Genomic DNA, 27,154 nt, shown 5'->3' on the forward strand with positions numbered 1-27,154 from the left:
AGATATTTTTTCAAATTAATAAATACTACAAAGCCACTGGCATAATACTTCTCAAGAGTGTGCCCTTTTCCTTCAGGGGTAATAGTGTAATATTTTGAAATAATAGTATTTATGGGAATATATCAGCTGTATTTTCCCAGCTAGTGTAAATCAACAGAGCTGTGTAGTAGGACATGGAGCTGGGCCAAATTATACCAGCTGTTAGGATCTGGTAGGGCATGACATAAGAGAGGGAACTGTAGCATCACCTGACAGAGACATTCACAGTAATTAAAGCCATTTCATTCAGAAGCTGAAAGACCTCAGTGTTTCAGAGCAAAGCCTTGAAAACTGGTTGCTGAGGGGCTAGGAGAGGGAAGGAGACTGGTACATTAAGGTCTTGCCCTGCCATTAGGGATATACTCTCCTTGCAAAACTGGTTTGTAACAAACATTTCCCAAATAACTTTCAGACCACACATGCGCACAAAATAATTTGGCAACTACATTTTGGAGTCCTGTTGCACCAAGAAGTGCAGCTGAGAGCAAGGACTTCTCTCTTCTGACCTCTTGCTGCTGATGCTAGGAGGAAAGCATCAGAGCCAGGTGCAAAGAGCAAGATGCACCATGAGATGTTCCACCGGTATGGTCCCGTGTTATAGACTTTCTTTTTATTCTTAGTTTGCATTAAAAGGGAAAGAAAAAGGAAAGTGCTGTCTCCCACTCATAGAAAGCCATTTTCTGAAAAATGAGAGAATGCCAGAGCATCAGGAGGGAGATGACACTAATTAGCTGAATGAAGCAGGGCTGTGTAACAAGGGAAGCTGCAGTTTACTGGACCTTGTCCTGTGCATGATTCTCATCATATGGCAACCACCCTGGGCACATTGCTAACACAGGCTGCAGCTGCTCCAGAGAAGAAAAGGTCCCGGAAACTTTGGAGTTACGGTAAAAGTGGTGTAACTGTTAATTCACAGACCAACAGCCTAGGACATGGGCTGGGGCCACACAGGCTCTTAGCTCAAAGAAACAAAATTAAAATGAAGCCCGTGGAGGATTATCTAGAGAAGTCAGCAGAGATTTTGAGCCTGGACACCCCAAACTGCAAACCTCCCAACACTGCAGCCATTTCAGTTCAGCATCTTCAGTAACAGACAACTGTGGGCAGAGGCAGGCACAAAGCGTGAGGTACCACCATGGCTAAAGGTCTGCTGAGGGGTCATTTCGCACCTGATGGACCTGCAGATGCCTGGTGGGCTTACTCACATCTTTTCATGCTCTACAAAGTTATGGTTTCTTCTGACATGAGAAAACCAGCTGAGGAACACAGGTCTGACACTGGAGGAGTGAAATGCAGCTGAAAACAATGTGCATATAGAGCATTTCTTCTATCTCACTATTTTTTCGCCAAGCAGAAAGACTCAAGACATCAGCAAGGGAGCAAGAAAAAGAGTCATTACAGAATAGCATTGAAATGTTCACATTTTTCTTCAGTCAGAACATCCCTGCCTTGTGGGCTTCATCAGAAACTGGAAATAAAAATCCTTAAAAGAATGAACGTAGAGCACTTCTTTACATATCAAACGAAGCCAAATTCTGGCTTTGGAGAGCAATGGGATTTGTGCCACCAGCCTGTCTGCATGTCAGCCTAAAGACACCCACCACTCATCACACTGCACTGCGGAGACGTTTTAGTCCACCAGCTTTTATGGGGTGACAATAACGCAAACCACTGACAAACTACCAAAGGCCTCTTTTTGCATGCTTGTGGCTAGGGGAGGGAAAAAGGTAAGGAGACCAAACCCATTACAGCAAAGCAAGTAGCTGAGGAGAACAAAACTTCTCTAATTTTGCTCTAAAGCCCATGACACTTTTCTCCTCCAGCTCCTCAGGACTGCTCAGAGACATGGCAGAGGCAGTTGCCTCCTAAAGAGCAGCTGGGTGGGGAAAAAAAGGGATTTGGAGGAAGACTGCGGTCTTCCGCATATGTGGATGTATTTCCCCCTAGGAAAGTGCTGCTGTCCCCCTACATTTGTGCAGGAGTGATCTTCTGGCTGCTTACAGCACTTTGCTTGGGGAATGGGGTGCCCAAAAATGATCTGAAGGACCTCACAGGCTCTGCTGCCTTCTGCTCCTGGTGCAGACATCTTTCTCCAATAGCGGGGACATTGAGCTGGATGCCCAAGGCAAAAGAAAAAAGGAATGGAATGTAACCTAAGCTAAAAACTCCCTTGCACAGCAACTTCTCTCCACATGCAGGAGCGGGGAGCAAACCACCCATGAGAGGTATTAGTCACGTTTGTCATTAAGCTCCTTGGGGGCACTGGGATATTTTACCGATGAGAGTGATCACTGATATAAAAAGCAAAACAAGAATGGTAACTCTTCCTTTCTCCAAGTGCTCTGTTTCGTTGTCTTGACTGTATCTTGGCTAATTATGCTCAAAATGAAGAGACTGGGGAGACAGGGAATAAAGGAACTTATCTATCCCACGCCAGCGAGTGCCTCGAGCCATGCTCTCCTCCCGTCCTTGGGAAGAAAACCAGGGTTGCTTTCCAAGTAGGAGAGTGAAACATAATAATCTAACATTTTGCTGTTGCACCAGTAACTTCAGCATTTATTTCATAATATTGTTAATGCTTGTTTATAATATATAGATATATTTATGTAGGAAGTAGAGTAGATGAAAGCTTGAGATATAAATATTTCTGTACGTCCGCATACAAGAGAAAGTATGTACAGCCACAGATAGTGGTTCTCTGCTGAGTCAGGGCAGGGCCACGTGAAGGACTGACACATTCCCATTCCCTTCTGCTGGGAATAGCTGCTGCCCTGCATGGCTGCACTCCCTGCAGCCGGGACTGGACCTGCGCCGCTCTCTGCAGTTGCTTGGGGCTGCATCAACGGTTTTACCGGGGTAAAAGAGGCAGCGGCATATTTCCCTAAGGACTCGATGGCCCAATGTGGTAGAACACTGGTGACTAAGGGCATCACCCCCAAACAGCAAGAGAGAAAGAGAGCAGGAGCTGTTTGGGTTTTTTATACTTTCCTACTGGATTTCGACTTCACTTTGTTATTTTATCCTAACGGCTCCACTACTATCTCATTGACCCCATAAAGTCCTCCTCAGGGTACCCTGTTCTCACTGCCTTCAGGATCTCAGGGGACATTTTGCACAGCTGAATTTGAAACCCCATCGAGCCTGGACAAATCAAGGACAGCTTTTACTGCAGCAGTAACTTCAAAGTCGCAGACCTGCATAAAAGAAAGGTTAAAATGAGTTGTTCATTTCAGGTGATTGACCTGAAATCTTTCCACCTTTACCATCCGAAGTAGATGCTTCCCTGCCAAAAATTAAGTCTTTGGCAACCAAGGCAGTTATTGCTGGAAAGTTGTAGCATTTTTCCTTCTGGGAAAGTCTTTTATTGCAGACTCAGTACCTGTGCTAGAAGGCATGGGCAGGTGTGAGCCTTAGTTATTTTCAAACAAGAGTTGCTTTTCTTCCCAGGGAAAAGTTTCTACTTTTGTTTCTCAAAATACTAAGGCACTTGATGGCTGGACGTCATTGGCAACTATAGGAAATATTTTGGAAGAAGATACCATCCCAAATGAGTTTTTGTCTTCTCAGAGAGCATTTTATTCGTGGGGAAACATTTGTGGGTTGTTGGTGGGGTTTTTTAAGGATCTTATTTTTACTGGTGTGATTGCTTTTTTTCCCTCCTACCATCTTTCTTCCAGTCCATGTCTTTACAAGATAAATGACTTCTAGTCAGGGAAAGTTTTCTCTTCTCTGAATAGTGCTAGGGTGCCACTGGCGTCTCAGCTCCCGGGTGGAGAGAGGAGGGTTTTCATTTGCACACATATCTCTCAACAGTCCTCTCGCACTTTTTACAGGTCACGTAGCAGCACCAGTGGTACTTGCAGTGGCATCGCTCCACTACTTTGTCCATGTAGGGGTTGTAGCCTCTGCCACAGCACATCAAGTCACAGCTGTCGCTCCCGTTGGAGGTCTTGTTGCATTGCCTGAAAGAAAGAAAATGCAGTGAGCAAATGCAGATCCCTGCAAGGCTTTCCAAACCCGCCTTGTGGTGGTGCTGGGGCCTGACAGCTCAGCAAGGTGCTGAGTGAAGCCTGTGCGGTTGCATATCAGCTGCAGCAAGCACATGGCAAGGGTGAGCACCCCACCAAGCAGCCCTCTGCACCTCCAAGGGAGGCAGGGAGAGCCCCAGGGCTGCGCTCGCATCACCTGCTCTGATGCCCAGGACTGCACTTTCATCACCTGCTGTGACAGTCAAAATAACATTGAATTCCTGTTCTAACTCTCAGTTCAGGCTCAGCGTCATTCATGCTGCCTGTGAGGAAGGGCAGGCAGGACCAAGTTGCTGTACAGGAAGAGAAGCAAAGCTGTCATGATAACTCCACCAAAATTCATAGTCCCTAGCAATCTGTGTTCCTAGACAGGCTCCAAAGCTGTCTGAAAGGAGGTGGAAGAAGATGATACCCTAAAGAACAAACACCGGTGTTTGTCCAATGCTACCTAACCTGAAAAGGATGGAGAAGGAACCCTGCAGCCACAAAGTATTTGCACAGGCTCCATGCCAATGATCCTGGGCTGGGAAAGTGCAGAGCAGACTGTTACAGCCACTGTCCAGCCCTGACCCTATCAGGGAAATCATGACCGATGCTAGTAGGGCCGGACTGCACTTTTCCTGCGCCCGAGTGTCACCCAGCAGGGCATGAGCAGCCGGGGAGATGGCCCTGTAACACCCCGAGTCCTGACCCAGGAGCAGGCAGCACGGCAGGAGCACAGTGTAGGATGATAAGTCGCCAAATATCACACAGACTGCCATTGCTTGTTTTGCTTCTGCTTTTCTGCTAATTAAAGCCAGACTTGTCAGGATAAGTTGTCCATTGTCTTGGGATCCCTTGCTTTGTCCACTTGCAAGTGGCTGCCTTGAGGTTTTCAGAAGTAACTCATGAATTGGGGAATCTGTCTCATTGATCCATTGATCACGGATCCACAGCCATTCTCAAAAAACAGCAATCTCATTCTCCTAAAATACTCCAAGCTGGGTCACTGGACATGAGAGCACGACAAACATTGACTTTTGGATGAGATGAGTCATGCCCTAGAGATGCTGTTTCTCCAGGGGCTGTACAGATGTTTGGTCAGATGCTTGGCTAGACACTAGCACTGTAGGATAACAGATCTCATTATGCATCCAACAGTGTGGGGCTGTGAACTTGATGGAGTCTTGAAGCTACTGTAAGAAAGGTGGTTTGGAGAGTGGGGCAATTGCTGATATCTCTCCTAAATCTTATTCTGCATGGCTATTTTGGACAGAAACACTCTAAGGCTGGTTTGGGACAGGGAAAGGAGAGAGGAGCATGAGTCGGACCCTTGAGCTGAGCACTCCATTAATAGATGAAAACAAATCCATGAGATTTATAGGAATTCCTCATGAGGTAATGTTTTAGGAGAAGTTACTGGATTAATGAGGTGTTGAGATTTTGTTCTTGTTCTTCCTTTATTTTTTTCTGACTCAGGCGGGCCTCCTGTTTGTTATTTCTGACTCGCATTCCTCTCCAGGTTCAGTGTTTAAAGGCCCCCCCCCCCGCTCCCCCTCATTCAGGAGTGTGTGTAAATATTTACAAACGTTTGAAAGCCCCTACCAAAGCTGAAGTCTGCAGCCACACTGAGCGTGTTTGCCTAACGCTGAACCAAAGGCGTTGTTACTGCCCCTGTGAGCCGGGGCCCCTCCGCCAGGAAACCTCCGAATGACTCCTCATAAATGTATTAGTAAATGCATTAAATATTTGGAGCAAAGGTTCAAATATAGGCGTGTTGACATTAGAAGAGGGGAGGGTATTTGACAGCCTTACTCAGCTTTACCAGTGGATGTAAAGGTTGTTGCCCGGAGGTTCACCTAGGGAGGATGGGGAGTTTGCAGAAGCATGGTGATGGATGTGCAGTGCATCCGTGCCACCTTGTGCTGACAGCTCATTAAAATGGCCAAGCAAATGAATAGGGGTCCACTCTGACTCCAGTTCACCATTGATGACATTCACTCCCCAAACGTACAAAGCACCCGACAGTCAAATTTGCCCCATTCAAACAGAGAGCAAAACTCTTCTGCCTGCTGTATTGAGACCTGGGAATCTCCCTTTCCTTGTACCCACTCCTGTGGCCTGCAAAACAAAAGTGGATCTGCTAGGAGATATATATTTCCATAGCTGTCCCTGTCCCACTCAGCCTGAAATAAAGGAATAAAATGAAATCATATTAAAAGTAAGTCCCCAAGCTCCCCTCAGTTTTAGATAAAGGAACAGGGGCATTCTGAATGGAGGGGTTGAATAGCTAAAACAAAGCTTTTGACCCCATCCTGAACCTAAATGGGCTTCTAGAAAACTTTCCTGAGAAGGCCACTAACCAGAGATTCTGATTTCTGTTTTAAAGCATAGGTTTGGATTAATTATCTTTTTTTTCTCTTTAAACAAGCTGAAACAGAGGTAGTTTCTCAGCTGTATCTATTCATATAAAAAGCAAGTGGGTGAAGACAAAGGAGCCCAAAGACTTGTTTACCCACAGAAGCTGCCCTGAGCATCTGCTTTCAGAGCCCATGGATGCAATCTCACCAGGCTCCCCGCTGATGGGTTAAGTTCAATCTCATTTGTTTTGGGCCTGGTCCAGCACGATTCCAGCAACTCAGAGAAATGCCCTCCTCCTGAGCCTCAGAGAGAAAATACGAAGGCAGGCGATTGCATCTTAACACAACACCGTAACCTCTAGAAGCACTTGGAAGACGGGTGAAAAATGATGCTTCAGTGGTAATCCCAGCCAAGGTCCTGGCTCAGGAACAGGCTTTCACATTGTCACAGCACTTTTTCCTTCTTTATGCAAGAAGGGAGGAGGCCAACCCTGCTGACTGGTCAAATCCCACTCAATATCCCTGTCCAAAATCTCCCTTTTCCAGCTCTCATTTGCTGAAACACTGTGGTACATCACACAGCCTCATCATGGGGGTGGCTCCTCAGCAGAGATGGTGAAGGACATCCCAGCACTTCTAAGAGTCTTCCCCCAGATGTAGAGGTTAAGCTCACAGTTACTTCCTAGGGGATTTTAATTTTGAAAGCTATAGCGAGATGTCACGCTTAATTTCACTGTGGATCTTAGTTCACCTCTGTCCCATCAGCAGATGATCATTTTGATTGCCCACCTAGCATCCAAGAACCAAACTGAGGCCCACTCTGCACCGTGTCACCTACAGAAATGACACATGATGACAGGGATGGGCCAGATGTCCATTGGGACCTCACTCCATCACTCCTATTGATAAGTGGAAGATGCTATGAGCGCATAAGAAAAGACATTCTGGGTCACAGCAGCTGCCTGCCTGGCCCAGTACATCTCCCAATGACTGTGGGAGATGCTGTTCAGGGAGGAAAACACAAATCTGGACACTTTCTGTAGTCCTTTTCCTCATACACCACCAGCACCTGAGCTGTTGCATTAGGTATAACAGAAGGTATGTTCCTGCCTAGACATCTCAGTAACCCCTCGTGGGCATCTTGGCCATGCATTTGTCTCATCCCTTTCTGACCTCAGGGAAAGCAGCTGCCCCCATGAACTCCAGCAGCCACAAGTCCCAGAAGACAGGACTGCTGTGAAAAGAAATAATTTAATTTTTCTCTTTTAAATCAAATTTCTATTCATTTCTTTAGTGCCCCTTGCTCCAGTAATGTCAAGTCATACAGCAGTATATAAAAGAAAGAGAAAAATAATTCAAAGCCCCCAGGGGGTATGTAACACAGTGGACATTGCTAAAAATACATCAAAGTGCATAGCTTCATATAAGATTTTGAGGGCAGAATCTTAACTGCTTTTAAATTGCTTTCTCATCCACAAGGAACGTCTAGAGGCTGACACTGAACAACTGTACGAAGGAGAGTTATCAATAGTACATGTCAGCAAGGAGATGTCAAGGGAGATCCTGGAACCAGCCTGTATTTTCATTCAGGAGGAGTAGAGAGGAAGCTTAAAAATTTGGGATAACACTGGGGCAAAGGAGCTGAGAGCATTTTGGAGAGTGGATTAAAATGCAAAGTAAGCAACACACTTCGAGAAAAATCCAGATTAATGTGGGAATGTTCCCCAGAGAGTCAGATGAGCAGTTCAGAAAGTAGAGAATTATGAAGGAACTGATTCAGAGAAGTTTGTAAGAAGAGGTGTCTTCCCATCTATAAAAGATTATTGCAAAAAGGAGAGAGAAGAAATGAGGAAGGAGGACAAGAAATTATTAGTTTGATTTTAGATTAAGAAAAACGTAACTTTGAGAATAGTAAAACCCTGGAACAGGTTGTTTAGGGAAACTGTTTTGAAGGCCAGAGTAGACAAGTATCTTCAATAACAGTCTAGGTGGTCTCCGTGGAGTTTTGCTCCTAAAAAGATCAGGCTCTGTGGAAAGTCATTCCCAGCCCTGATACTCCCTAGCTCCAACACTGTTTTGATGCAGAGGGACTAAAGGCACTTAGGAGGGCTGGCTGCAGGTTTTTATCCCCTGAAGTCACTACCCACTGCAATTCTACTGTGTGAAATTACTCTTTCCACCAATAAATTTATTATTCACAAATCTGTTCAGGAAACTTTACGGTCAAATCCAGGTCTCTCAATGTGGGAAGGATTCAAACTTCCCCAGGGGTTAACTGAGAAAAAGTCCAAAGAAGCACAGCTTGCCCAGCTACCAAAATGGGCACCAGCTATGAGCACATTGCCCTGGCAAAGTAGAAATAGCATGGCAGGTGAGAGGAACAGAAAGCTACCATTTTTCTGACTTTCCACCAGTCCCATTCTGGGACACTCACAGAAGAACTATTTGCTATTTGTTGTTCATCATTCGTTGGATCCCATGAAAAAAAGGTGGCACACCTGATAACAGCTCCAAAAATTACTAAATCATCATACACACAATAACCTACTCAAAGCCAAAGTTCATCATGTCGCTTCTCGTGCCCTCACTGAGTGATGGAAACTAAAAGAGGCTGAACAAAAACCAAGCACCAAACGTTGTTGTCTACCCGTAAGTACCACTCCTCCCTACCTAAACACGAGCGCTTCTGCTAAGAAATTTTGTTGTCCACATAATCACGCAATGACAAGCATATTTTCAGGGTGACAGGAAACAAGTGGTATCAAGGGCTGCCACTGAACACTGAGAACCACTACACCCTTTCTCTGCAGCACTTAATCAGCCCTGCTATTGGGACCACCAAGATGCCAAAGAGGTGACCACCAGCTATTAAGCTGTGGATGCCTCGTCCTTGGAAGTGTTCAAGGCCAGGTTGGACGGGGCTGTAAGCAGCCTCATCTAGTGGCAGGTGTCCCTGCCCATGGCAGGGGGGTGGAACAAGATGATATTTAAGGTCCCTTCCAACCCAAACCATTCTGTGCTTGTGTCTAAGTTTTTGCAGTCACCACCAAGCAACAGTGGCATGCTCACCTGATTTCATGCATGTGCTTATCCAAGAAAACACACCAGCCTAAGACACCTTGGGAGACAATTAAGACTAATATTTTATGTTGCAGAAAAGAACGAATGCTTGGGAAGGAGCAACCATCGAAGAATGTCCCCATTCGGTGCCAAAGTGAGTCTGCTCAGGGGCTGTGGCTGAGCAGCCCAGCTTAGCTCCGGTGCAACACTGCAGCCCCATTTCTGCAGTGTTAAGAGAGCTCCTTCCCATCTTCAGCAGGGAGGGAGCAGCATTCACTTGGTCCCAAGGCTGCTCTGGGAAAGATCATAATAAACAGCTCAGTTATCTCTGCAAGGCTTCAGGGGCTGGAGGCTTTTGCACGCATGGCAGAATATCCCTTTCCTCGGATTCCTTAAGGGACCTTAAACAGCCTTTGAAATATGATACATTGCACCCTGCTGATAAAGAAGGTTAATACTTTTGCTTCTTTTCTCACAAGAGATCTCAATTTTATAATCTGCTATTATTTATCATTTACTCAAAGTTGATAAGAAATTTTTCAGGCAGGAGAAACTGAACTACCTTGTTAAAAAATGAGATATAGGGTGCTTTTGCCCATGACAGCTCTAGAACGGGAACATGTAAATTTTTTCCCAGTGGTTAACTTCTTGTATAGAAAGTTGTACGATCTGCTTGCTGCTCCACAGATCAGCTTCTTTAGATTTTTCTCCAGACCATTTTTTATTGGCTATGAAAGCGTGATGGTGGCATATCAGCACATGGAGTTTGGCTGGAGTCGATGAGGGCTGCGGCTGCAGCCAGCCAGTTTGCAGAAGCCTTGGACACCAGCTGCAAAACTCAGCTCCTTGATCAGATTTTGAGCACTTCAAAGAGGCTTTGAATCTCAGGTTTGGGTTCAGCTCCCTGACTTTGAAATCTGGATACACCCCAAGTGCTTGGAGGCATGCAGATTTCCAAACCATTTCTAATTTCAACAAACCAGGAAAGGCCAAGGTGTCTTAGAAAACATTTCAGGCTTGTTCCGAAGAAGGCTTTGAAATCCTTTCAGCAAAGAGCTCTGAAAAGCTTCTGAGTAAGCGGGTGCACATTTTCTGCATGGATTTTCACACAGTTCCACTACAAGGTAATTCAATTTCCTGCCTGAAAAAGAAACAATAAGTCCACATAACGCGAGGGATAATTGGAGAGATGGAAGCCACCAATTAGATTATCCCTTCCACCCACCTGCCGATGCAGGATTGTTCCCTACAGCATATGCTGAAACCCAGTATGTCCAAGGTCTTGCAACTTAGCCATCACCCTCTGTCCTGCTTCCAGCGTGCTCTGAGCAAGAATCAGACCTGGGGGAGAGGGCGGGGGGAAAGGCCTTTTTCTCCATATGATGCAAGACTACTCATTTTTTGTAACAAAAATGCAGCAATCTGAATTTTTAAATTCAGTAACAGGAAAAGGGGCTGTTAATGGGGTCTCCTTCCCTCCGGAGGCAGAAAGTGGGGCTGGAAAGCTGCTGGAGATGCCCAGACTGAAGTCTCCTGGACTGTGCTGATAGGGGTCTGCACTGTAATACCCCATGGGCTGAGCCCTGCACCCATGCTCATGGCCAGAAAAAGGCCAAAGAGGGAATATGCAGATGGTGGAAGAAGAAAGAAAACAAACTGAGGGTCCACCACTAAAAATCCCTCTTTGATCATATTTGCCATAAAAGACCTTAAAACTTAGCCTAGTCGGAAATAGTGGGCCCTACCCCGAGAAAAAAAATGTTAAGATACCTGCAGATTTGACTTATAAAATAAAAACCTGTTTGGGCTATTCCCATGCAAGTGTTTTTATGTCTTTGTGGAGTAAGTACGAACCTCATTTTTCCCTGCCCTCTGTAACAGCATCCCTTTTGTGTTCCTTCTCCCTCATCCCTGTCATTAGGTGCTATCTCTGCAGCCCTGCGGCTGGCTGGAACAGAGCCACCGTGTTTAAAATACATTTAGATGTCCTCTTCGTGAGAGAAAAATTTCGAAGGGAGACAGGCAACCATGGGAGGAGGAAATTGGGGAAGATCCCTCCTCTTTGCCACTGCCCCCAGGAAGAACGGACTGATCTGCAAACACTTTGTGTGCATTTTACACTTATTTCCTCTACTAATTTAATGCAGAAAGGGGGATGCTATGGCTTGTGTTGCACATGCCAATTTTGAGACACCAGGCAGCTTCTCAAGAGCCTGCAGATGGATTGCAATGAACATGAGTGTAGCTACACATCACTTTAAGACTTGGCCTGAGAGAATCTTACAGCTCAACACAGGACTATCTCACCCTCCTCCCCTCCCATGGCCATCACCGTGCTGCACATCCAAGAATGAGTTATTTCTTGACAGATTTCTTTTGAAAGTCATCCCCTCCTGCCTTAATATCTTGGTCCTCTAAATCCTCACTCAATCTCACTTCCCACAGACCCTTGCCTGGCTTGCTCACAATCACTGCTGTCGCCCAGCTTGGGATAAATGGATGCCTGCGATACATATTTTCCTAGCCTTGGAAGAAAAAAAAATAAATAAACAAATTCAAGACTTTGACATATTTTTCATCCCTAGCTGGGATAAAAAGGCAAAATCTGCTGTAAAATGAAATTAGATGAAGAAGAAGTCATGTCTCCCTCCCCATTGAAAGGATTTCAGTTTGTGGAAAATGTTTTACTTAGCAAATCTGTAACAGATTCAGTTTATTTTTGACACAACCTGTGATTTCACACAATTCCTATAAAACTAATTTCCAAATAGCTTCCACAATTTTTTTCATTGCAAAACTGAGTGGTACAACAAAGAGGTCTTTTTCAAGACACACATTTGTCAAAATCCATACAAATCCACAGAAACATTGCTTCCACTCATATCACATTTTCCTTCAGAAACCAGTTACAACACATGCTTTTTCCCTACAGTCCTTGGTGACTCATAAACATCTTCACTTGCTAATTACTGCTCCACCACTGGGCTGGTGATGAACGTCAGCCTGGTGTTCCCACCACAAAGCTGCCAGGTAAGTGCTGCTGCAGAGCAGTCCAGCCAATGGTTTTGGATGATACAAAACTGTAACTACCACAAAACATCAGAGGACAAAAAGAACACACTTGTCTTACTCAACTGTCGTCATTTCCTGATCAGCTCCACCAGTTAAATGCTGATGTACTGTATACAGAGTTGCAGTTCCAGATGAAATGGCCATTGCCAAAGGATAGCTTCTGAAGTCCCCCCACCAAACTTCATATGAATCAAAGGGATCCAGGGAATACCTTTTATGCATTTCCGTCATTTACTTCATTTCCACTAGAGCAAAACCTTCTCTCCATTGAACCTAAGCGATCCAAATACCACTACGACCAACAAGAGTTAAAATGAAGCCAACCTACAAAAGGGTAGGTGCATGCTCCTTGCAACTTGACTGTCTGAGTCTCCACCACAAAGTAACACAAAGAGCAAAGAATTATGAGAACAATCTGAAGAAAGCCAAACCAGCAGGCAGCAAGTAATGAGACAGCTTGAAATCCAGCCATTGCAGCCACCTAACAAAAATTCTGGAAATTCTGCAAAATTCTGGAAATACACAGCTATTTGGCTGTCAAAGGGTCTGCTGCCCACCTAGAGATGCTCAGACTGCTGAAACGTGGAATTGGTTTCTCTTGGAGGGAATTAAACAGATGATGGGAAGAGACAGGCATGTCTGCTGCCTGTGAAAGGGGACAGCACCATGCCCAGTGGAGGCTGGGTATGATGACTTTAAATCACTAATATCGATGACATGATGAAATTCCTCTGCAGAGCCATAAGCAATACAAACAAACCTGGATTTTTAAAATGCAGTGGAAAAGAAATCTTAAAAAATCACCTTCGTAGTTTCCAGAGATTTTTCAGGACTGCTTAGGAGCACTGGTCCTAATTGGGTTGACACTTGGCTACTTAGAGGAGCCTCGCAGTAGAGTAATAACCCATCACATCAGCAGTGACTGCAAGAAATGACTTGGAGAGACTCAACACAGCATAAAGCAGCTGCTTGATCATTACAAGCTCCCGTGGAGGTGAGCTGCCTGGGAAATGTCAAAAGGTATCTTGTACCTGCCTGTATAATGCAAAAGGTGGCTGCAGCCCTGTCTTGGCCACAGCCACCACTAGCAGGCTTAGGCATCTGTAGACCATACCGTATGTTAGAGATGTCCTTTACCTGCACGCATGTGCTACCAGCCCAGTTATTTGCCTCTTATTCACACGTTCCCCTCTGCCCCTCCCTCTTTGGGACTCAGAGTGCAGTCAGCACCTGCTGAAGAAACCCTCACCTGTCCTGGGTCCCGTGTGACCCCACTTTTTCATTCTTCATGCAGAAATCGGGTGAGCTCTGCAGGTATATCAGCTCTGTCTCTTTAACCGGCCTGATATCAATATCCTTTGGCACGAGGTATTTGCGTGTGCCCATGGGCCGGTGAACGACCTTGGTGGCTGATAAATACTTGTTTTTGAGGTCCAATGCAATGTCTCGCAGCTCTTGAAGGCCTTTCCAACAGGTCTTGATAGAGCATGACCCAGAAACTCCATGGCACTTACATTTCATTTCAAGAGAGGCTTTCAAGACCTGCAAAAAGGAATGCAGGAGTTAGGAAATGCCCTTCTCTTACCTCTGAACGTCCCACAAGCTTGCTAAAGAAGGCACTTTCTTAGCAGGGACTGCTACAGAAAAGGACTGCTGCTCTGATTTCTGCACAGTAACTCTAAAGTAGCTACTGTGCGAAGGGAATGAGATCCCAGAGCACCTCGGTGATCACTATCAGCCCAGGGCTACTTTTACCAAGGCACCTCTGCAGCCAGCAGACAGAAGAGTATTTTGAATTTTGGTCAGATAACAATATAGGGCTGCATTTCCACCCTCTAAATACCTAAAGAGCTGAAAATCAAAGCAATCCCTAAATAAGTATTTAACATCCATTTCTGCCTCCAGCAGCTTTGGGGCTTTGGGTAACAGAGATGTCAAGGCTCTGATGAATTCAGGGTGCCCTCACCCTGCCTTTCTGCTGGCCATGGGGCTAAAGGAGCCTTTTACTTTGATTCTGCACTAGTCTCATTTCTGTGGGACATGGTAGGATGCTGCCAGGCAGGGCTGAATGCACCAGCCATGGCAATGCAATGTCCCAAACCAAAATAGGCCCATTGCAATGAAAAAAAAACCTCAAGACATTATGAAAATAAAAGAAATCCAGATAGAGTGGGAATGGTAGAGAAAAAAGCCCAGGGGAGGCAAGTTCGGCATGGTTGTGCTCTGCAAAGGGGAGTTCAGCCTGTAGCTACACAGTAAGCTGCAAATGAGCCCAACGTGCTCCATGTTTTTTCTGCTCCAGTGCCCAAGCACAGGCAGCCTGGAAGGACCAAGCTGTGTAGTAGGACCAGCCTAGAGAGCTGCTGCAGCCCCAGAGATGGGTGCAGGGGTCAGCTTTACAGTCCTCCACCCACTTCTCCAGCTGCATGGAGGGCTGCGATAGGGATTTGCACCTCGGTGCACACCAAGCACTGCACATGGTAAGCATTATCCCTCCACTGGATGCAAGCTGTTAAAAGCGGCTTCTGCCAGATATGGGAATAATCACTAGCGAAGCAGTTTGAAAAGGAAAAATCAGCCCTCCTGGCTGCAGCAATGGCTGGGAGGCAGCTGCTGCTGGATGCATCTGGCAGATGATGATCCTCCACGCTTACACAGCAATTCGCCTGTGCAACGCCCTTGGCAGAGCACAACGGGAACCATCCCTACCACACCTCCTGGGGTAAGCAAGCCAGAGCCATCCTTGGCTGTGGAAAGGGTGGCAATGAACTTCCCACCCACGGTTATACAGGGCTGATAATAGCATTCAGGACCTCCTGATTCCCAGAGTGAGTTACAAAGCCACAGTCTTCAGCAGGCCAAAGGAGTTCAGAGCAATCTGGCCTTTCGCTAGCTGATAGAGGCACTGAACCTTACAGAGCAACCGACCACTACAGATGATTGTACAATTACAATAACTCTCGTGGTTTTGTTACCTGTCTCCCTACTTCACTGTTGTGCAGATGCATCAGTTTATTGGCTTGTGATCCTGATTTTTTCATCTTCATGGGAGCATCTGAAAATTTGGACCCCATGATAAGACCATAGTTGAGGTTGTCTGCACATCCTCCCCATCGATACCCAGGTCCAGGTGTCTCACCTGGGATGGGACCACAGGAACAGCCAGGGAGGTCCCCGGTGGTGCAGGCTCTGGCAATGGTATGGCTGATGGCAGCAGCAGAAAGGGCATACACAAATGCTGACTCCCTTGTGCCTGGAAGAAACAAGAACTCCAGCTCAGCCTCCTGGGACAGCCAAATGTTCCTCCAAAAGAGACCTACACAATCTGTGCCCAACAGAGCAGCAAACACACCAACTCACTGCAGCTGAGACCTCCTATGGCATCACCAGCTGGAGGCACACCTCCTAGTTGAGCTCTTCAGCATGAGGCAACATCCCAGCAGGGTAAGAAGGCACATGGACTTATGCAGCTTGTGCACTGTGGTATAATCTGCTCTTGGAGCACATGAAGAAGCCCCTGCCACGGACTCTCCTACTGCCCTTTCCCCCTGTGCTGAATGTAGCTTGCTGGCAGGTCATGGAGCAGCATGCATGGAGCTGGGGGAGGTGGTGGAAGGCCAAAGACCTGCAGCAAGAGCATGCAAGGATGCTCTGGCCCATGAAAGCTGACTGCAGCCTCACGTGTAACGTGTGCTGCTTGACAAGCCTGCATGCCCTGAACAACAGCTCCATGGCTGTCAGCAAATGCAGCATGAGTCCTCCTAACCATGAGATGAGCAGACCAGGCTGGTGGCATGCTTTGTAAGAGCTGAGGGAGACTAGGTCTTGGCCTTGAGAGCTCCTGGGCATGAGTGGCACCGTAACAATGAACATGGTCTTAGAAAATAGGACAACTAGGCTATGCAAGCTCTCCATGTCGCCCCTGGTAGCAAGACCCTTCCCAACCCCAGCACGCATACACACACTGGCTGACTCTACTCACTCATGTCCCCGGCCAAGCCAGCAGTGCAGTTTACCTCTCTCTAAGTCCAGCAGGTAGTTAGGAGCCAGCTCAATGGAAGAGCAGTTCCACCGCATGTCTGAGAAAGTTTTACGGCAGGTCTTTATCACTTCCCGTGCCGCCTGGATGATGGTCTGCATTAGCTCCAGGTTGCTGCGGCACAGCTGCACCTGGGAAACCACCAAGCCTTCAAGCTGCTTGCAGTGCTGGGTTTGATTCAGGGCCAAAGCTGAAGGAGTCTTGGACAGAGCTCTGAGGAGACAAGCACATGCAAAAAGGCATTAAAACCTGCAAAAAAGTTAATCTTCAGGTCACTATTAAATTCTCCACTACCTCCAAACCAGTGAATGCTTTGGCCTGTGTTCATCTGACTTAACTTTATCTACCTGTAAATAGGTGCTTAGTTTTAGCTGGTGAGAAGGATGGGCAACTATGAAGAGTGATTTATCTCATCTGAAGTAGGTGTTTAAAGTAGGTGGGAAGAAACACCCTCCAAAAGCGTGCATTTCTCTCCATCGTCTAGGGGAGCACAAAGCTCCTGGGGCATATGCCAAGTTGACTGAATGTGTAAATCCTTATGGAAAGATTTTTTTCTGAAGAATGAAAAGGATGGACCTCCCAACAGAGTAAAAAATGACCCATCAGTTCCACGATAACAGAAAGCTGGATCTTCCAAGACTGTGGTATTCGGGGGGGGGGGGGGGGGGGGGGAAGTGAAGTTGGTGTTATCAGTGTTTTGCATTCAGCATCTGTCTCACACACTCTCTAAGGATTATGCTAAATGTCATGTAATTAATTATGGAGAAAATCCCCTGCATAGCCTAGGGAAAAGCCACCAAGTTTGCAAGACAGATGCTTTCCCTTACAGTTAAGGCCAAGGGCCTCCACCAATTCCATCACTGTTGCACGTAGATAAGTCCATTTCTCTAATCTCAAAAAATGTAGTGCAGAAGCACGATGACAGTACATTCAGGGAGAGTACCATGACCAAAACTGAGAGGCGATCCACCAGCACCAGCACCTATGTTACCACGGGAGAAACCAACAACACCCCAAAGACCCCACTGGTTCTTCTAGCATGCAATTGCCGATGTTTCCAGGTAAAAAGGCAAAAAACGCTGCCATGCATCATACAGGGCTGTGCTTTTCTTCCCTAAGCACTCACAGCGATCAGCAGAAGCCTGGTGTGTAACTCTCTCTGTATCTTTATGACCTGCTTAGGGTAGTCATAAATGTTATTCATTCCCATAAAACAACTTTCTAGCTGGCTGCATCAGTAACTGGCATCTGATCCTGGCAACACAACTGCCTTAACACATATTTCCTTCTCTCCTTGTTAAATGTGTTGCCTTTCAGTTTCATCCTAAGCCATCTTGGTTAGTTTGGCTTATTAGCAGACACATTTCGGGGTGCATTTCACTTTATTACTGTAACATCCATATCCTTCAGAAGTTAAATGAGATGGAAATGGAGCTAAAATTGAGCCCTAACCAAGATCAGAGGTCTTAGCTCTGATCTCTGGTTTTCAGGAAAACACATCTATGTTCCACCAGCTCCCTCAAGGTTGGCTTGAACCAGCTGCTGTGTATGTTGGAGTTCTCTCTGGGCTGTGCATAACTGCTAACCCCAACTGCTCTTCCAGCAGGGAAGAGCTACGATCCTTGCTGGGGCTGAGTAGGTCTGCACTGACAAATTCCCAGGTGGTTAGAGTTTGGCATTTCTGGCACTAGATAATCAGTGGTAAACTTGGAAGGGAAACCACCACTCTGCTAGTCATGTAAATATATACATCATACATATATTTAAAGAGGTCCATTAAATATACCGCGAATAGAAGTTTTGGCCAGTGAATTTCAAGGGAAAGGAAAAAGTGGAGTATTTAAATATCAGAATTCTGCCCTGTAGTTCATCTCAGTCCCTTGCATGCTGTTGCTCATGCACTGCTCCTTGTCTTGAGAGGGGCAGCTCCAGAAGGCAGCTCATCCTGCCTCAGATGGGAACCAGTGCTGGACCTGAGCTGGTGGAGACAAAACCTGTGGGTGATACTGTTGGTGCTAAGGTATCTCAGATACATCATGTCCTTGAAAGTAGAGGCATGAGCCTGGACAGTGTGAATGTCACCTGACTGCAAACCTCTACAGTGTGGGTCTTATGGTAGTCCTTCAGGGGCCTTCTTCAGCCCATGGAAAGAAAAAGCCATGTCTAGGGAGTAATTAGCCTGATGTACTTTTGAGATCTACAGTAGGAAAACATCACACCCTAGAAGTGCTCATTTTCTGCACTGTCTATAGAGGGAACTCAGGCACCAAGCTCAGATGCAGACATCTGGACTGCATAGACACAGAGCTGGGTGAGATGTGTCCAACCCCTAGTACTTGGCACCAGAAACCTGTGAAAACTTATCCCAGAAAGCCTATCAGCAACTCTCAGGAATGGGCTGAAATGCAAATCAGGCAAAAGGCCAATGCAGCTCGTCACTAATAGAGCAGAAATGATAAATACTCCGGCACAGTATGTCCCAGCAGCAAAATAAGCAGGCAGCGTGAGGCACACAAAATAAGAGAGCTTCACGGCCTGGACTTTGGGCAAATGAGGAACATTCCAGGTCTCTGAGAGTTGCTGTACTATGGGGCACCACCTCAATTTTCTAATCAGAGGTGCCAAAGGACACTTCAGAGGTCTTGGGATGTTTCACCTGGCCCTCCAGAAGGATGCAGAGACTTCCTAGGTCCTGTACCACATTTTCTAATCCTGTATAGAGGTCTTCAGGATCTTTAAAGGACCTGGAAGCCTCCACTGAGGCACCTGCATCTCACCATTACAGACAAGTCAGGAACAGCAGAAATAAGCACCTACAAGTTGGGATGAGAGTTGAATTCAGACTGAAATTCATCCCCATTGTGAAAAAAGGGGATGTGATACAACAAGATCATGTTATTACAGATGGCCTGAAATGATCACCATTAGAGAAGCAGATTTACAATGCAACAAAAAAGAAATTTGCTTCATGGAACAGGGAGAAATATCTGCCAGATGGTCAAGAGAGGAAAGATCGCAGCCCCGTTGGGGAGAACGCAGTAAATGACAGCAATGGCTGTTTCCCACCAACTGAGCCGAGCTCCAGGGAACCCACCAAGAATAAAAATGCGAGACTCAGGAAGGTGTTTTCTGAACATCTCCCAGGCCTGAACTTCATGCCTTTGCTTGTGAGAACCTATAATTGGAAACATCTCCAAGCACCGGGAGGAAAAAGTAAAGGGTAATGGAGATGGAAAAGAAAACTCACAGTTACTGGAGTCACTTGCCGAGACCAAAAAGTGCATTTATAAATCACAGATCAGGAATGTGAGAGGCCTATTAGGTCATCTAGCCCATGCCCTGACAGCCCAGGTTTGCTTAGTCTACCCTGCATTCAGAAATGCCTTCTCCACCCCTTGTCGCTTTAAACCCTCCCTGTGGAAAGGCACCAACCCTCCCTGCTCCCCAAATTCTGGCAGTACCAGAGAGGGATGCCCACCACCTCCAAAGGACATTGTTGGGGAACAAAGTCCATTTGTGGGGCAGAGGAAAGGAGATCACCTTCCCCCAGAAGAGCATTGTCCATGGCAGGGTTCAGTGGCAGGTCGCTATCCTACCTCCACCCAGTCTCCACTGACCACCAGCACTGGGAGGGAAACCAGAGCCAAAGGGGCACAGCCAGCCAGAATAAAGCAGCCCTCGAGGGCGTAGTTAGAAGAACAGCTTTTAGTTCTTAAATTGGGAAAAAAAAGTCTCTGATAAGCATCTTTCCTGGGACTCATACCCTTCATCTGAGAAGAAGCACATGGGGATTTTACCTGCTAACACCCTATAAATGCTGCTTTTCACTGTTTCCTCCTGCTAACGTCATGCTCCCCTCCCTTGACTCTCCTGCCCCATCCTTCATTCTCCAGAAAGCTGAGGACAACTGAGGGGCGGTTGTTTTGGGTTTTTTTTAAATATACATATTTGACCCATCCCTTTAAATAAACAGGCTCCAAACCAAACATCTCCTGCTTTATATATAGCATATCAGCACTTTTGATTGAAGTTATGGATACTGACAGCAAACCATAAACGTAATTAGAGAGGAAATGTGATGCATGGATGGATTATGACTTTCGTTTACTCTTTTAATTATCTCAGGCAGTTAATAAATTCATTTGAAAACATGAATGCTCTGCAGTGTTGGGTCCTTTGAGAGGTATGGGCCTTTGAGAGGTATGATCCTGCAGATCTGGGCTCCATGAGAAGACTATTCATAGGAGGAGCAGCAGCTTGGGAGAAGTACCTTCAGGTCCGAGCAGGTATCAGTGAAAGCCATACATTATTTGGCTTACAAGGATGGCTGTGAGTAAGACACTGCTCCTGGTCAAGCCAAAGGGAGAAAAACTGCTTGAATCGAGCAGTGAAGCACTGGTGCCCTTTAAAACACCCTTAAAAGGTGGAAGGATCTCATCTTTTTCTGATATGGGCTCTCGCTGGAGGGCATCTCCCCATGCTCCCTTGTGTGATGTGACAGAGGAAGGTCTCACAGAGGGACTACTGGTGAAACCATGAACTTCTGCTCCAAATTTCCCACGTTACTTTCTGCGAAGACACTCTCTTTTTTATGCCTGTTCTTAAACCCTTTAATCTTGCAGGGATTTGAGTGAAACAAAAAGATCTAGACAAACTTGCATGGCTGTGGAGGTCAAAATGTGTGATAAACTTCAATAAAGAGAGGCATAGACAGGGTGGTTTTTTGCATTTGATCTCACTGAAGGTTTTTAATCTGTAGGAGCCTCATTTTCTCAGGTTTTCAACTGGAAAAGGCTTGCAGGACTGTTACAATAACCTTCTCTAAGCTCCTGGTAGTCAGAGGCAGCCCATGTCCCTGCCACCATGCCCTGCATTAGTCCTGGTCTGGGGACCACAAGCTCTGGGAAAGCTACCACATCCCCTGGTAAATGCTTCCACTGGTTCTGCAAAGCCTTTTCAAACAGAGAAGCGGGATTTATATAGCAAAAAAAAAAACCCAAAAACCAAACCAAAACAAAACCCAAACCAAAAACGCCACAACCCCAAAACGAAATAGAGAGGAGGCGGGGGGAGGAGGGACCAACCCTGAAGTAAAAGCCTAAAATAAGAGCTGCTTTCAGATACGGTGCCAAATCCAGCGCTGGCAGTAGTGGGCACAAGGCCATTGACTTCCAGCCCAAGCTCGACTGAAGTCGATGCCAGCGGCAAGTTGGCTCACTGAGCACCGAGGAAGGCCATGGAGCTTTGTCAAGTTTTCCCAAGCTGCCTACGGAGCGAAGAGCAAACTTCAAAGCTGTTGTCCCCCCTCCTTCCTCACCCCAGCCTGCTCCCCTCCTGCCGTCCCCATCCTGCAGTCCTTTCACAGCAGCTCATCTAGCAGCCCCCTTGCCAGGCAGACGGTCTCCTCGCAGGCGTCCGTGCCCCAGTGTCCTAGCTCCCCCCGCCCCGGTTAAAGCAGAGAAGCAGGCGCTGCTGGGAAACACAAAATCTTTCCATTTTCTTCCATTTTCTGTTGGCTGCAGGAAGGCTGTGGTGCTGCTCCAGGATGGTGAGCTGGGGGACATCCCTGGGTTCATCAAAACGCATGGCTATGCACCCTTTCGCTCCTGAAGGGTTGTGATTTAACCAGGGGAACTGTGCAGCAAGGATGACCTCCTATCCTAGCTGGGAAAGGCACTCAGCTAGCGATGGCTCCAGAGGGCATGGGGCATGTCCAGGCTACCACAACAGGCATAGGCAGGGACTCCCCAAAGTGACCAAGATCCACCTAAAAATGATGGGATTCCTAATATCACCACTCGCTGTCATGGGTTGCTCCTGCAAGCCATGCAAAAAAGCCCACTTGCTGCATTTGGCTTCTTTACAAACACTCTTGCATTGAAGGTGACAACAGAATCATAGAATCGTTTAAGTTGGAAAAGACCTCTGAGATCAAGTCAAACAGTTAACCCAGCACTGCCAAGTCCACCACTAAACCATGTCCTAAAATGCCACATTTCCACATCTTTTAAACACCTCCAGTGATAGTGACTCCACAACATCCCTGGGCAGCCTGTTCCAGTGCTTCACAACCCTTTCAGGGAAGACATTCTTCCCAATATCGAATTTAAACCTCCCCTGGTGCAACTTGAGCCTGTTTCCTCTCATCCTGTCACTGGTTCCTTGGGAGAAGAGACTGACCCCACCTCACTACAACCCCCTGCCAGGCAGCTGTAGGGAGCCAGAAGGGCCCCCCTGAGCCCCCTTTTCCCCAGGCTGAGCCCCCCCAGCTCCCCCCGCCCCCCCCCCGAGCTGTGCCCCAGCCCCTTCCCCAGCCCCTGCCCGGCTCTGGACACGCTCCAGCCCCTCCGGGTCTGTCTGGGGGTGAGGGGCCCAACGCTGAGCCCAGGGCTCGAGGGGCGGCCGCACCAGGGCCCGGCACAGGGGGACGGGCACTGCCTGGCCCTGCTGGCCACGCTGCTGCTGACACCGGCCAGGGCGCTGCTGGCCGCCGTGGCCACCTGGGCACACGGGGGCTCATGCCCAGCCGGCTGCCGACCAGCCCCCCCAGGCCCTTCCCCGCCGGGCAGTTCCCAGCCCCCTGCCCCCAGCCCGCAGCGCTGTGGGGGGCTGGTGTGACCCACGGGCAGGGCCCGGCACTCAGCCCTGTTGGGCCTCATACAACTGGCCTCGGCCCCTCGGCCCGGCCTGCCCAGACCCCCTGCAGAGCCCCCTGCCCCCCAGCAGGTCACACTGCCCCCAGCTCGTGTCCTCTGCAAACCCACTGCGGGTGCGCTCCAGCCCCAATACAGAAGGACAGCCCAATCTGTGTCTTGGCCTGTGGGCAGAGGAGATGCCAACCCCCAGGGAGGCAGAAGTGCCTCAAAAGCCACTCTGCCTGGACATCCCAACATCTGCAGACCTCTGCAGCACGCACATCTGGCCACAACTCCCTCTAGTGTTCATCTGTTATTCGGCTCTACAGAAACAAGTTGCTTCAGCAACCTGCTTGGCCAAACCCAAGCCCTCCTGGGAAAGCTAAAGGATGTGCAAGAGATAGATAAGGCAATAGAGTTCCTGCATGCACTGGCCCTAAGGCATCTCCCACTGAAACTGACAGCTGCCTCACCTCCCCAGCCTCTGTGATGAAAAACAAGCACTGAGGACCACAAAGCGATGCAAAAAACTCCAAAAGAGGATGGGAAAGTGTTTCCCAAAAACCTGCATGCAAAAATAAGACTCAGGATCTCATGTGCATTGAATGGAAAGGTTGCCTTTCCATGACAGCTCTGATCCTGCAAAGATCTGTTTGTACCCTGACTTTTCACCTGAGCAGCTCCCTGGAACTTGGATAGAAGAGGCCAAAATATGAAGCTTCTCCAGCAGCAAGAGCTGGTTTACGAGATGCTGACCATCCATGCACTGTGCTGATTGCTCAGCGGTGCGCGCCTCCATGGCAGGGAAGGGCACTGTGCTGATTTATAGCAGCTGGGGATCTGGACCACAGAACTCGTAAAAATAAGCCAAATAAAATAAAACAAATAGCTCCCTTTTACGTTCTCCCCACTTTTGCTAATTTACAAGGGATATTTGTGTTACAGGGAAGTCCTAAGCGGCTGGAAAGTGTGTTTTTCTTTTCCCCCTCCCCCCACAATTACATCACACACTGAATCAAAATTGAATTTCCTATCGCCTTTCGTATCAGTCACTCCCTCTTCCCCAGGCTGGCAAAAGCCACCTCCTTATCTTCCCCCTCCCTTCCCAAATCCTCTTTGAAGTTTGTCTCTGGCACCATGCCAACAACGACACAGCAGGCAGGCTGCTGAGACAAGCCCATGACTGAAAACATCTCATAGCACTTTCCTCCCTCTTCATCCTGTCTTTTCTCCTCCTCTGCCCCTCCACCTATAAGCACAAGTGGGAAGGGGCAGGGTTTGGTTGTACTGCACCCAGCATGTGAGTCCAGGGCTGGGATTGCAGCTCTGAGGTATTTACTCGGTATTTGGTAGCATCAGTCTCTGTCCACCAAGAATTTACCTACGAGACTTCCAAGGATGCTCCCCTAGCCCCAAGGATGGCAGCGCAGCACTGCTGCAGCAGGGAAGAGAGGTGATGCGGAAGGGGGGAAAACTGGCCCATTTTTCCATAGAAAAACAGTGCTGGGAAAGGGAGGAGAAACAGCAAATGAAAATAAAAAAACCCCATAATTTTATGAAATCCCAGCTGGCAGCATCCCAGTGGTGAAGTGCCCCGGGACAGGGAGTGCAGGTCTCCACCAGGTTTTAAACAGGTGTGAGGGGAGCCCCAGCAGCGCATCTGGATGCAGCTCATGCTTCAAATGCCATTTTAATCCCAGCTTTCATCTTCCCAATTGCTTTTCGATAGAAGGGATATGTCTGCTGGGAAGGGGAGGAGCAGCAACTGCACCTTCTTTCCTCCAGCTTCTTATCCCCCTACCCCATCCCCAAAAGCAACTCTCCCAGCTTAACCACTTACCAGCCGAAAGGCTGCTTTTACCAACAAAGCTATTAGGGATCTTGCCCTGCCTTCCAGCCTTCTTTTATGTCTATGGCTTGTCACCATGCTATCAGGTTCCCTCTGAAGCTCATCTCACCCTGCCCTTTGGAAGAACCCAAGCCCTTTGCTTGGGATTTAGCACCTTGCTTAAGCAAGAGCCTAAAGCCAAGCACATGAGCGAGCCCCTCTGCTCAGTTATGGGTCTGTACATAAGTGCCTGATGAATCAGGGTGCCACAAAACAGCTTTATTTCTGTGCTGCATAGAAATAAAGGTTACAAGCGAGTCCAGGCTCTGCCAGCCCATGGGCATGTTGCTAAATGCCCTGCCAGGAGAAGATGCCTGCCCTGTGCAAGATTCTGGATGTATGCAGATCTGAGAGCCTAAATACTCAAGGAAGCTGGCAGAAAGAAATAGCTGGGCTATCTAATTTAGCAGAGGTGACTGCTACAAGGTATAAAGCCAAGACAGTGAAGAGCAAGTCAGATCCTGACTCTCCTCTAATTCCAAGGTGGTCCTTAGAGTACGGAGACAGCAAATGAAAGATGCCCTAAAGTAAGTGACTATTCCTCCTACCTGGCCACGTGCATTTAAACACCCTGTGGAAGGATTCACCCTGCTTCTTTTTATCCATATAAAAGGTGGATGTGTGGTTTCAACCAGCTCCCTGCATGGCATCTCCAAGAGGACATTTGTGTTGGATGTCTCTCTTTGGAGAGGACAAATCGCCATCTGGAAGGTCCTCTCTCCCCTCAGCTGCATGTAAGAGCAGTGAAAACACTGGCTCCAACAAGACATCTTAATTTGCAGATATCCAGATTTAAGAGACTCTTTATAAAAGGCGGCATGGGGAGAGACTCAAATGACAACTGTTGGGACAGTGGAATGGGAATGAGATGTAGCACAGATGCTGTGCAGAAGGAGGCACAAAACAGGAACCTCTTGTCCCAGTTTCCCCTCCTAACCTGCAGATCCTCACCTCGACTATACCCTACATAACAGAATGGCATTGCATTTCATTGTGTCTTTTCTTTTACAGAAGATGCTCATTTGAAGCTAAGCCCACAACCCCGTATTTATTTTGCACACAACTTCAAACAAGAGTAGAAATGACAGATCACTCATCGAGGACATGAAACCAGATGGGTGTTGAAGGGGTTTGTTTATTTTGCCGTAAGCAACTAATTGATTGCTTGCTTAAGCAAAGAAATGATAGTGATGTTTTCACTTTGTTTGCAGTGACATTACCTCTGAGGAAACTCGATCCAGACTTGACCACGTTCCTTGATATTTCTTCATCCTCCTTCCCCCACTTCCTGCCCCCCCCCCCTCCATTTTTAACACCCTTCACAAAACCCAAAGGTTAAAAGGTCCACAAAAAAAAACATGTTATCTGTCAAGCATCCCCTGTGGTTGGAGATTGGTGGCATTATCTTAGCTGCCTGCCTCCTGCTCTCAGTTCCTATGCAGCACGACCAGTGGTCCCAGTGGAAGAGTTTCCCAGAGTGGCAGGGGCTAACGCTAGAAACTGCATTAAGTGGCTCATGTGAGCGTTGAAGTGTGTGCCTTTCCTTTGGTATCAATGAGAAGAAAAAGCAAGCTTAAATCATGCATTTTTTGACGAGAAGATGGAGACGTATTGTTAGCACAAGCCCCTAGCACACACACTTGAAATCAATGAATGCCTGGAGAAATACAGCGCTCACTGCTCTTTAAACGGCTTTACAGTGTGCCTCAAACAGCAGTTGCAAAAACGGGTACGAAACCAGCAATGCCTACACAGACTTTAAAAATGCAGAGAGATAGCCAGGTACTTACATCCATTTTATCCCATAGCAAAGTCCCGTCTGCAGAATCAAAGACAGAAAACCAGCTAAGAAGAATTGCGGACTCAGCTTCATTTTCTCCACCGTCCCCCACTTGCTGAAGGAAATCAGCTTCTCCAAAGAAAAAAAAAGGAGTTTTCTTAATTTTCTGCACAATGTATTTCCCTTCAGTTTGGGTGTTGCTCGTCCTCAGAGATGAACAACCTGAAAGGAAAGAGAGAAAGAGCACAAGCTACAGTTAACTCTGAAGTTTAGC

General features: G+C 47.2%; 1 protein-coding gene across 1 annotated transcript in view; it reads right to left on the reverse strand.

Annotated features, from left to right (window-relative positions):
- Positions 1-2,612: 2,612 nt before the first annotated feature.
- WNT11 (Wnt family member 11) overlaps positions 2,613-27,154 on the reverse strand; it is a 28,591-nt gene continuing 4,049 nt past the window's right edge. The window contains exons 2-6 of the mRNA XM_055702541.1: positions 26,891-27,102; positions 16,555-16,790; positions 15,514-15,791; positions 13,788-14,080; positions 2,613-4,001 (exon numbers count right to left, since the gene is read on the reverse strand). Coding sequence (XP_055558516.1) covers positions 3,827-4,001; positions 13,788-14,080; positions 15,514-15,791; positions 16,555-16,790; positions 26,891-26,973 — 1,065 coding nt within the window. The 5' untranslated portion in view covers positions 26,974-27,102 and the 3' untranslated portion in view covers positions 2,613-3,826. The remainder of the gene's footprint in view (positions 4,002-13,787; positions 14,081-15,513; positions 15,792-16,554; positions 16,791-26,890; positions 27,103-27,154) is intronic.

Source organism: Falco cherrug, chromosome 2 (assembly GCF_023634085.1).
Source record: "Falco cherrug isolate bFalChe1 chromosome 2, bFalChe1.pri, whole genome shotgun sequence".
Classification (NCBI taxonomy): domain Eukaryota; kingdom Metazoa; phylum Chordata; class Aves; order Falconiformes; family Falconidae; genus Falco; species Falco cherrug.